The sequence below is a fragment of the Haemaphysalis longicornis genome, unplaced genomic scaffold, assembly GCF_048455015.1.
Source record: "Haemaphysalis longicornis isolate Haplotype H1 unplaced genomic scaffold, Haemaphysalis longicornis Haplotype H1 scaffold_12, whole genome shotgun sequence".
In the NCBI taxonomy this organism is placed as follows: domain Eukaryota; kingdom Metazoa; phylum Arthropoda; class Arachnida; order Ixodida; family Ixodidae; genus Haemaphysalis; species Haemaphysalis longicornis.
In genome coordinates this window covers 117,048,111-117,059,747 of record NW_027526225.1, presented here as the reverse complement: position 1 = coordinate 117,059,747, position 11,637 = coordinate 117,048,111, and the positions used below count along the sequence as shown (strand labels likewise).

General features: G+C 47.3%; 2 protein-coding genes across 4 annotated transcripts in view; one reads left to right on the top strand and one right to left on the bottom strand.

The window, feature by feature from the left end:
• LOC144163357 (uncharacterized) overlaps positions 1–11,637 on the bottom strand; it is a 281,121-nt gene that overhangs the window by 252,650 nt on the left and 16,834 nt on the right. The gene's annotated exons all lie outside the window — the stretch shown is intronic.
• LOC144163358 (GTP-binding protein Di-Ras2) overlaps positions 1–11,637 on the top strand; it is a 106,278-nt gene that overhangs the window by 84,750 nt on the left and 9,891 nt on the right. The window contains exons 2-3 of the mRNA XM_077694310.1: positions 8,505–8,662; positions 10,729–10,908. Of these exons, the coding sequence (XP_077550436.1) occupies positions 8,505–8,662; positions 10,729–10,908 (338 nt within the window). The remainder of the gene's footprint in view (positions 1–8,504; positions 8,663–10,728; positions 10,909–11,637) is intronic.

Below are 11,637 nucleotides of genomic sequence, written 5' to 3'. Positions count from 1 at the left end.
GTGCCCTCATCACATAAGCACCGAATGAAACGGTGTGGATAGTGCCGTAACATATATGCCGCATATTCACTCTGATTGCTTGGAGGGCGGCGACGCATGCGCGGAGAACTTATCTGGTTGCGCTGCCCTGTGCAGTTTGACCAAAATCCGCATATGCGGAAACATCGCCCGCATGCTCAAGGCATCCTTGTTCTTCCTTTGAAACCACGAATCAGAATCTTCAGAATTTTTCCTAAGTATCATCTTCGCAACCACGCACGAGACATATTATCCGCTATGAACGGCTAGACTTGTTTTTAATTTTAACCAGCTCCCAAGCTGCAAGAGTAACGACAGCTTTATTATTACTCCATTCACCCCCCCCCCCCCCTTTTTTTTTCGCACATAACCTAAGGATTTGCTAAATCGATGTCTTACACGCCAGCTATTAGGGCTGTACTGAGTACTGAGCAATCATCGAACAGCGCAGTGAGTTTTTCCTTGCACAAAAGCGATCGATCCCACTACGCCGACGCTGCCCGGAAGCTCTCTGATCTAGACGGCGTTCACCCGATACGCGTCTTGCAAATACGGCACCGGGTCAGCAGAGCGCCACGCCGCCGCCGGCGGGACCCGGCTCGCCGTCCCTGAGTCTCGATCGCGCAGGCGCGCCAGACAGCGCGGCGACCGAACGACCGACTGCCTCCGGGTCTGTGCAACACCCCATACATAAGAGGAAGCCCGAGTTTCGACTGCTGACTGGCTTCACTCTTTCTCTAAGGCGATAAGTTACCTCAACCGCGCTCTAGCGGTGCTCACCAGCGTCGACGAGTGGGGGAAAAATTAGGAGGCTGTCACCGGTCGTTATACGATGACCCCAAGCGATGCTTTCTTACCTAGGTGGTGTCCGTTTGCAGCGCGGAATGGGGAAACCGGGAAATGGAGCGGCGAAGAAAGGAAGCTGGGGAACAACGCGGCGAGAAAGCGGTGAACGTCGGGAGGGGCGGGAGAGAATGGGGAAGCAGAACGCCGCGAAACGAAACACAAAAGACGATAAACAGGAGTCTTGCTTGATATTAGAATCATCTAAAATGTTGCAAGTCAAGCAACAAAAAAATTGGGTGCTTGTAGAAAAAAATCAGTTTTCAAGAAAACATAGTTTGAGGAATAAATAAGAAAAAAAAGAGGAAGACCCCGTGTTTACAACCGGTTTGCAAGATAAATGCGACACTTAAAAATAAAAGAGAATGTAGACGAGGCAATAACTCAAGTATCAAATTGATGGGAGAGGTGGGAACGGAGGCACGTTGTGCAGAGGTAAAACGAACGACAATGCTCCTTTATTATAGATGCAGGAAACAAACTTTAATAAAGTAATACATGTGTCGCGAGCTTCCTAACTCTCGTGGGACTGTTGAGAAAACGCCAAAAAGTGTGTCAGGAACTAAGCACACAGTTTTTTTTTATCTACATAGCTGGATCGAGGCAGATATTATTGCAATGTTGTTCTTCATAGCTCCTGTTTTTTTTAACAATGTCTGTTTTGACTTGGCATCGAAGTGCGTTTATAATAAATCGAATGCCCTAGGTTATGCGTTTTTCGCCCTCTGGGTCTAGGCCGTCGCTAGGCACGAACAAATAGAAGATTTTGGATCATTTTTGCGCAAACCACGTATTTCATTCCTGATTGCTTGAGCCACAATGAAAAGAATGACTTTCACAAATTTCAGCCCTACGTTAACGTAGCACATATTACGTGGCGTTGCATTTTATAGAGTTTATGGATGAGAGGCGTACGCTACGGCACTTACCTGAAAATGCCGACAGAACACAGTCCAGCTATCATATCTGATTATTCGTTAGCCATACCTCTCCCACCACAAATAACTCAAACAAATAAAATATTCGAATTACCTCGAAAGAAAGAAATAAAACCCTCAGATAGAGTTTTGGAACATTTTCAGTTTTTATCCATTTTCACACTTTCAGATCTTTCAAAACTCTCAGATAGGGTGCGGCTTGTGAACCTAGAAAGTAAGGACGGTAATAACAAGTGATACTACGCCGGTGTGAAGTTCGGGCTTATTGGTGATGCATTCTTGTAGACGAAGAGCAAAACAGGCGCAGGACGAGACAAGAGGTTGGACGAGGGCGTGCGCTCGTACTCGTTTGTCTCGTCCCGACTCTCTTTTGCGTTGTCTACAAGATTTATTTTCGGCGTCACTAGTGCTCTAAAAAATAAAAATAAAATGCTCGTTTATCCCGCTCAAAAACCAAACTGTATACTTGACCGTGTATAAATAAATTAGTGTGCACTGCTTCCGACTCGTTGCAGCACCCCCGGTTTATTTCAAGCTGCTTCAGAACACCACCGCTTATAAATCCGTTGGCCGCTGCAGAATCCACGTGCGGCCGGATACAAATGTCGGTCATCCGTTCCCATACAAGGCAGGGCCCGGCAAGCCCGCGCAAAAGCGCAGCGAAAAAAAACAAAAAGGGCATATATCGGGAGCGCACACTTCGGGCCCAGCCCAGGCGGAAGTCGGAAGACAGGTAGTATGGAAAGGGAGGACGAAATGGAAAAGGGGGACCCGGCGCTACGAGTAGCCGCACCCCGACCGACAAATACAAAGCGCGCTAGAGCGGCAACAACAAACAATAAAAACAAGCGAAAGGCGCGAAAACGCGCCATCGCGCGCGGCCACACGCTCGCACACACACACACGCACACGCTACGCGAACGTGAACGGGCGGCTAGGGAAGAAGGGACGTAAGCTTCCCGCGTGAGGAAAGGGAGGCGCGCGCAACCAATCGATGCCGTTACCTGCACCGGGACGGCCGCGCACTCGGTCCCTGGGTCAACGACCCGGGAGCCCGGGAATCCAGGGCGGACTCTCTTTCCAAAGCGGGCCCCGGGCAGCCCAGCACGGCGGCCCTCCCTCCTCCAGCGCGTCTTCCCTGCAGAACCTTTTTTTCCCTCCCCAGCGGTGTCTCGTTCTCTCCATTTCATTCCCCTAATCATTCTCTCCCAAAGCGTTTTGTCCTCACCGCCCTCCCATATGTCTTTCCCAATACCTATGTGAGCCCGTTCTCCCAAATTTCCCCTCTCCGCCTTCTGCCCTCCTTTCAGATCCCACACCGCCCGCAAAGGCTTCCCGTCCCCGGCCGAACCTTCCCACAACCCGACCCCCCCTTCCTCCGGAGCTTGCACTCGCCGATTTGACGACAGTTTTAAAGACGACCCAGTCACCTCGTGCCCACACGCCCTTCCCTAGCGACCTCTTCTCCACACGGGCCGCTTTCCGCCGTCTCCGTGCAACGACCTCCGCTGTGGTCCGGGCTCGAAGCGCAACCCCCCCGAGTAAAGTAAACGCCGATACCCGCTGGGTTACCATAATCCGCTGTCTTTTTGGTTTTTTGTGTCCCTAGTGTAGGTAATCCAATTTGTTCGCGATACGTGCCCCAAGTTTCGTTCTGGTTTTTTTACGGGGTTAAAATTTCGGTTAGGGTGGTTCTGTTACAAGCCATAAAGTTCCTAGAGCTTCATCAGGTCGCGCTTTAACGCAACCTTTGTTTTATTTATTTCCGGTAACTGGGGAAGCGTTCTGTAACAGAGGACCAAGACATTCTTGATCGATTCGCATCGCAGAAAATATATCTTGCAGTACCATTGAAAAAATTAGCAGTGGCTTAGCTCGGCTATGCCAGTATATACGTAGTGTGGGCTAAGGTTCAGCTGGTTATTCTTAGGTTTCCTGGTTGTCTAGTATTAGCTTATTATCATTCTTACTGCTGCTAAAACGATTTCCAATCCAATAAATTTTAATCGAATCCAATCCAATTTATTTCAATTCAATCCAATCCATGTCGGGGCGGCGGCGGCTCCGGCGCGCCAGCTGTGCGCCGTGAGACAGCCACTGCTCCTCGCGCATGCGCAGCATGCCTCTCCAGGAGCCATGTGAAACTGCTCAACCTCGGCCAGTGTAGCTCACGCTACAAAATGTTTTGAGTTTGATGCGAATGGTTATCTCTTAATCTATGGCTCAAGTTTGCCTTCAAAGGGTGCTCCAGGGTAAGCACGCTAGTACTGCGGTGAAGTTTAACAGCGGCTTGCATAAAATAAAGAGATTGTAAAAGCAAACTACAAACCGGATTTATTTGAAGCAACAGGCATTTGGCAACTTACCTAACACCGTTGTGGCCACGAAAGACGTTATTTTCGCGCGCAGAAAATTTAAGAACGCTGGTAAAGCCTTCAAGCATCACGCACAACCTCGGCAGTTATGTAATAGTCGTAACGCCAAAATAGTGTTGTCAGCGAGTTCGTTTCATGTTAGTGTTCAAGTGGCGCAATAAACCGGAAGTAGAGGCGCCACTACAATCGCAGTCATGCTTCTTGTCAGGGGTTTCCATCAGTGGACGCCAATCGCACAAACATGGCATGTGATGTCATAAAGACTGAGATAAAGTTGTTGGCGAATAAGTAGCTGTTGGTGTGTTTTCCTCATCCTGTAAATGAAGTTTCCGTTGAGAATGGTATCATTTCTATTCGGGCAAAGCAGTTTTTTTAATGAATTATGCCTAAATTTTGTCTTCAGGGCCTCTTATGCATAAAAAGGTAAAACAAAAAAGTGTCGGAAATCTACTGCTCAAAGGTACGAACAGCGCGCGTCGCACTGTTCGTACTGTTTGCTGTTGGTTTTGTAGCTGTAGGTACAAAACAAACAGCAAAACAGTACAACAAATGTGATTGCAGTTCTTTTGACCGGACATTTTCTTTCTTTATCTTAAAAAAGCCTATAGCAGAACAGTAAAATAAATGGGGTTTGAGAGCTTTGAATCGGGCGTTTTTGTGGGCTTGGTTTAAGAACCGTATGTATTGTTCTTGAAGAGTAGCTGAAGTCGGGATAGTGACTTTACAGCGGCGCTTATATAGGCCCGAAGCACCAGGCGACTCGTACAAACCCGTCACACGGAAATAATGACCGCGTCCCGCCACGAATAAAAGCGCAGAATGCGCAATGGGTCACAAAATCCCAATTCGAAGAGCCACTCTTTTAAATGCAGAGTGTGGAATTCGAGCAGTAAAAAGTGGTTTAAAAGAAAACAAAAGAGAAGAAAACAAAGAAAGAAAGAAAGAAAGAAAGAAAGAAAGAAAGAAAGAAAGAAAGAATGAATGAAAGAGGAATAATATCAGAGGAAAGAGGAATATTATCAGTAAAAAATTCACGTTTGTGGGTACTTATTCTCAGAGCACATGTTCTCAAAGCCACATGTGCTCGAAAACCCATGTTCTCGAAACCCTTGAAGCCACCGAGAAACCGTCATGGTACCCATTACCCCCATTATACTAGATTGCCCGTTTTAGTGTTGCTCAGGCTTTCGCGTAATAATATTCTAGGATGCTGCAATTTTATTTAAAACGTTTACTGTGCCAATAGTTTACCCGAAAGCATGCATGTGCATACTGAAGAGGTTGTTGTTGCTGAAAACGTTTATTGAGAAACTTGTTTTTTTACGTGCAGCACTTAGTTCATGCACGCATATCTTAGGGTCATTCTCGCGTCTGCTACAGGATACACTCGAATTTTGTGCTCAAGCTGCCGTGTTAAAAGTGCAGAACGCCCCCATAAATGAATATAAAACCCTACTAAGAAAACGTGGAACTGCTGTGGAGTGATACATCCTAGAAAGTATTTGGAGAATCCCCAAGTGGATCTGAAGTATCGATTCTGTTACTATAAGCCCACTTTCGGGACCCTGCTACGGAGAACTAAACTAAGGATACAAAAAGTATACACTTCAGTCCGTTTAGAAATCAAAGATGTGTGTTGAAAATGCTATGGCTCATGAAGCACCGTACTTTTTCATAACAAGTAGGCAATCGTAATGCTGCTTCACAATCTTTCACACCCCTTTCTTGAAAAACAGCTTAAATATTCCAATTGAAATAGTAACCAGTTTCGTTTGCAACCTTGCGTCCACAATTTCATCACGGTGCACTAAGAGAGCGAGTGAGAGAGAGAGAGAGAGAGAGAGAGAATACATCTTTTTTTGCCGAGCAGAGGCTGATGTTTTGGGCCTCGCTCTGTGAAAGTCATACCTTGTCCGGGATTCCTTGGCCTCGACTGATTCTGCTAAACAATAACACTTAGAATCTGCAACAAAGCTGCAAAACACGCCAATCTTTTTGAAGGAAACATCGTCCGCATATAAAACTGCCTGACATTGTGGTGCTCGGTCGCAGCCAAGAGACAAAGAAAAGTGGCGCACTAGGCTAACCCATCTTGATTTTCAGAGCGTGACCCAGTTGAACAATGCAAATTTACGCACGTTACGGGTCAACCTCGCTATGTTGGCCAACGGGGTCGCGGACACATGAGACGTTCTCGACATACCCAAGCAGCCTCCGAACATGGGCGCCTCGACCATTGCTTTACTCGGGCTTTTCAATTTGCGCCACGAACCGACAACAAGAATGCAAGTGCTGCAACCGACAAGCAGTATTTCTACCGCACGCGTAGTCGACAAAGACCGCCTTACTCTGGCACAGATATCTAACACTACAGCCTTCTTCGAAACACTTTCTTCCAGAGCAAAGCATTGAATAAGCGAGGAAGAAGCACACGAAGGCAATAATGGCAGGACAGATTCTGCCGACACCATTCCGAGCACAATACCGACGAGTTACGACTCGTTAGGATGATGTCGGCTCGAGGGAGGTCGGTCATTATTGAGGCCGCCTTATACACCGAGCGCCAATAAGCGGCCAACGAGAGATAAAGTACACGCATCGGAGTTTCGTACGCCGCAAGCGCTAAGATGTAGGTTATTTTAGTTTTCTTTCAACGCCGGAAAGCAAGGGAAACAAAGATTCGCGCGTCTTCCCCAACACCCTCTGTATTCCTTGTTCACCAGTGACACATAAAAACGCTGTAAAGATTTTGTGAGGCTTAGCAAAGGACTCAGAGAAAAGTGTGTCCGTCCGCTAACTCGTTTCATGTAGGTCAGTCTCAAAGAAAACAAACAACTGTCTTTTCAAGCGACGACACAGTTTCATAGCTGTAGCGTGACCCGCTTTTCTTTCGTGCTGGCAAATTTTCAAAGCTAGCGGCTATCACTCGATAGTGGAACAGAACGCGACTATATGTATCTAGGACAAGGCGACAAGGAAGAAATATGCATACAGTTTTCGGGGCACAGATTCTTGGGTACGCCTATATTTAGCTGACACAGTGTCCAGATAAAACAATTCTTTATCCTCGTCTTGATGGGTAGGATGCCTACGTCATATAAAACTCCGTCTGGCAAGCTACCTGGAACCAATACTGTGATGGTTATGACCAGCCAGAATTGATGAGGATGCACCTCGCGTACGAAAGCTTTATGGGCACGTGACTGTGCTGCTCGATTGGTGGAAAGGAACGGTAACAGCCTTCTGCCCCCATTCCCCGTCATACCACTTAATAAAACAGGGAATGGTCATTCAAGTCACAAGCGAAAAAAGCTAGTGATAGAAAGTTTTAAACAGCAAAGATTTAAAAAAAAAGGGGGGGGGGGGGAAGGGGGGACTGCGGGCATTCATTCTCGAGCCTTCGCTGTCATCGACCCGCTTTCCCCTGCTGGTGTCGTAGGGACAGCCTCTCGTACAATACCGCGTGACGAAAAACTAGATTGTGAGCAGCGCCTGCTGTCCGCGTGGTTTCCGAAAAAAAAACGCCGAACTGTCCTGCACGAACTTCCTTGGTGTTGTCCTCTCTCTCCCATTTTCTCTCCCGCTCTCTCTATCAAACAGCACTGCTCTGAATGCTGAGTCATAGGGGATAGACAGAATAAGGAAAGAGGGGAAAAAGGGAGTGGAAGACTTGATAAGAGGGCCAGAAGAAGGAAGGGAGGTGAACGGACGAATTTACTGGGGCCCGCGCTTAAAAGCGCGACAGGAACATGGACGCGCGATCGAGCAGACGACGGCGCAAAAGCGAAACAGATTGCCCAATAGGCGCCCGTCCGTGACGTCACTGCCCGGGATCCGCCAATGGGGGCGCAGTACGGACAGAGCGGTAACCGCGGCCACCGCGTTCACCGCACCCTGCTCCATAGGGAGGAATTCTTCCTCCCTCCCCGCGGGAAAGCGGACCGCGGTGCGAAACCACGCGCTCAGGAAAGGAGGTCAGTAGTGAGACACAGGACGGCTGGAGAAAGGAAAAAAAAAAGGGGGGAGCGCGAGTTCGCCGGGGACGCCCGTCAAAAGGCGAGCAGCATCTTGGCGAGCCTCACTTCCGCGTTCCCGAGGCGAGCGTGTGGAGCGCTCGCGCGCGCGCTCTCAGTTCGAACAGTGCGAAAGCGCGGGAAAACATTTACACATATCAGCTAAACATATCACGGAGTCGGTTTCGCCGTTCGAAACATTCCTGCTGTGTTCGCGCGCTCTTCTTAGGGCTAGAGTCGCGTTTTGCTAGTTTCAGTCGCTCCCAAAACTCAGCTCAGTTTTATTTTTTTCGCCCTTCTCTTGGGGAACTATCCAGAGCATCGTAGGAGACCGAGCATGCCTGAACAGAGCAACGACTACAGGGTGGTCGTGTTTGGAGCCGGTGGCGTCGGAAAGAGCTCCCTGGTTCTACGCTTCGTAAAAGGAACGTTCCGGGAGAGCTACATCCCCACCATTGAAGACACCTACAGACAGGTAAGCACCGCTGCCCTGACGACACTTGCCTTTATTCAGCTGTAACGTTTAGAATTAAAGCAACTGCGCGTAACTTATCTTTAGAGAACTCTCCCTATAGGGCGAGCGCAGAGGTGCAGCAAGAGATGATAATACCTAACTGTTATCAAATATACTCTCTGGTGGTGGTTCATGTACGCAAAAGAGGGGAAAAATCGATTTCCTTACCGCGCGGAAAATTTTAAAATCATCCGGACGGTGCACAAAAAATAACGTTGAAAAATTTTTTCCAGTGTGATGCAAAATGACAGCGACCAAAAAATCACAGATCGCGATTATTTTCCTCCTCTTTTTCGTGCAAGAGCGACCCTTTTTTTTCAATTCGCTTGTGCACTAAAAACGTTGAAAACCTTCTCAGGAATTACTATTTGTAAATGAATTAGTAGCGCCTCTTAGAGACCTCGAGACGGCGCCATATTTTATATTGTAACAAGATGTTCGTGTTATGATCCCTTAAAAAAAAAGAGCCGCTCGAAAATGTTTCCTTCATAAAATGGTTGTACCGCGTGCTCCGAGGAGTTACTTAGAATACGGCGTCATTTATGACCCATTTTCAACGCCCTCGCGCGCTGTGTAGTTAACGGAGCCAGGGTCGACAACCTAGACCCCGCGGTCAGGAGGCCGCCATGGAGTTCATCGTCCGGCCGCCGCCGGGGGCATTGCACAGCCTGCCGGATGTTGGAGCAGCGATCCCCGCATCCTTTTGCATCCATCTACTTATACTCATGCCAGAGGAAAGCTTCCAGCGTTAACTTCACCAGACGCTAACCATTCTTTTAGCTAAATTAGCATGAATCAATCCCGAAATATTTGCGACTTCAAAAAACGTAGCTTTCCCGTCATTTTTTTTTTCCGCCGTCCCCCTCTCTCGCTCTCCTTTATGCGAACCGCCTTTCTCCTCAGCCGCCTCGTTGACCTGAGCCGTGATGACGGTGGCGCCATCCCTCGGTTAATTGGAGAAACAAAATTCCCGTTTTTGTGCATTTTTGTATACTGTTTACACAAAAATATATCCAAGGCTCCGTTGATTAGCTATTCGTTGAAAGTGTTTTTTTTTTCTTTTTCACTGCATTCTCGTTCAGGTTGCGCGATAGGCCGCGCTAGAAACAGCCTTATTGCACCCCGCTGTTTCATAAGGATGCATTTCCCCTGTGCTATTCGATTAACAGCTAGAGCAGCAAGCCATGAGAGATAAATGTTCGGGTCGCACAAAAGCACGTAAAAATGCAAGGCAAATTAACCTTCAACACACACTGAATTGAAAACCATAAAAGAACAAAACTCGGTGTCAGTAGTATAAGAGCAGTTTTCACATTGCAAAAACTCCAAAAAGAAAACTAAAAATTGGTGATAAAACATTAAGCTTTAAGAGTTCTGCTAAAATTGTACAGAACTAAAACGGCAGCATATATAAAGAGTCGCTTCAACATACATGGGTGTATTCGAGGCTCCAAACGCCTGTTTACAGGGGGTATTTAGAACGTTATGCAGTGGATTATAGGGAAGTAATGATAGCAGAGCGCTCACAACCATCTAAGTGAAGAAAGATACACGACGCATTTCTTTGTTTTAATAGAAGCGTTGCTTGATTGTTAGGTGATTACGAAGTTTTCGTGGGAGGAGGAACTGTGACTTCTAATGATCTCACACAGCGTGGTTTAACGGCCTTGTTTAAATGAAAGAGTTAAGATTGAAACCCAACTTCAAAACCAAACCGCAGAACTACTGGACAGGCAGAATTGTCGCGCAAGCTCTACAAGCTGTTACAAATATTCTTCTGTACCAGTGCTCATGAAAAGTCATTTTCTTGTATTCGAAACACAAAAGAAGCTCAGTTCCCTTTATTCAAATTTAGCCGACGTCGCGTTATGGGGTTACTGAGGGGCGTGCCTCCATTTCGTCCTTTTTTGTTTATTCTTTTTTCTTCGCAGGTGAACATCTATTTGACGCCGCGTTATCTATCGTTTTATTCAGGGGCGTCCCTCAATGCCTCCCGCTTGTCCCCCTCCTGTTCATTTTCTCCGCAGGTGATCAGTTGCAACAAGAACATCTGCACGCTCCAGATCACGGACACGACGGGCAGCCACCAGTTTCCCGCCATGCAGAGGCTCAACATCTCCAAGGGGCACGCATTCATCCTCGTCTACTCGGTCACCTCGGCACAGAGCCTGGAAGAGCTCAGGCCCATCTTCGAAGTCATACGAGAGGTACTACACCATGCGGCACCTCGAGGAACTATGCTATGCTAACGATGCTATGCTAACGAGGAACTATGATATGCTATAACTATGCTAACGATCCCAGGAGCGAGAACATAGGAGGCACACCGTCGTGAAAGCAAGGCGCGCAGGTCGAGAATTGAAGAAGCTTTGGGTTTACTGTTTAGTCAGGTGTGAAGGCTAATCGAATGGTTGTGGTATTTGTAAACGGCTAAGCTTACACAATCATTTGTTATTCCGTTTTTTTAACCAGTGATTTCGTTCCCGCTTCCCAATGATCCAAATTTGGTTTAGAAAGTCTAGGGATAATTCCTGCGTTGTCAGTTGCGTGGATGATCGAGAATGGGGCTAGAGCAGCCCCTTGCGACTAGAACAGGCTAAAACTGCCCTTTGCGACTGAGCCAAAAGATGTTTCGTCTTCACTATGCTTATCGCCTGCTGTTGCTGTTCTGCCAGTATGGCAAATGGCCGATTTAACAGTATCGCATTACTTTCCCACATGATTACTAAAAGCATTTCGCGCTCCACAAAGTTCTCGGGTACGCTCATTTCACAGGAAAAATGCTTGCATCGTCTGAAGTGTCGCACTTAAGGGATATTTCAGGGAGATGCATAACTTGAAGCGCACTTTGCGAGCAGCCACTTCTCCCGACCAATACGGCAGTTTTTGCGGTTCTTATAAATTCGTGCTGTACAGATAGTATACGAGGTAAAAAG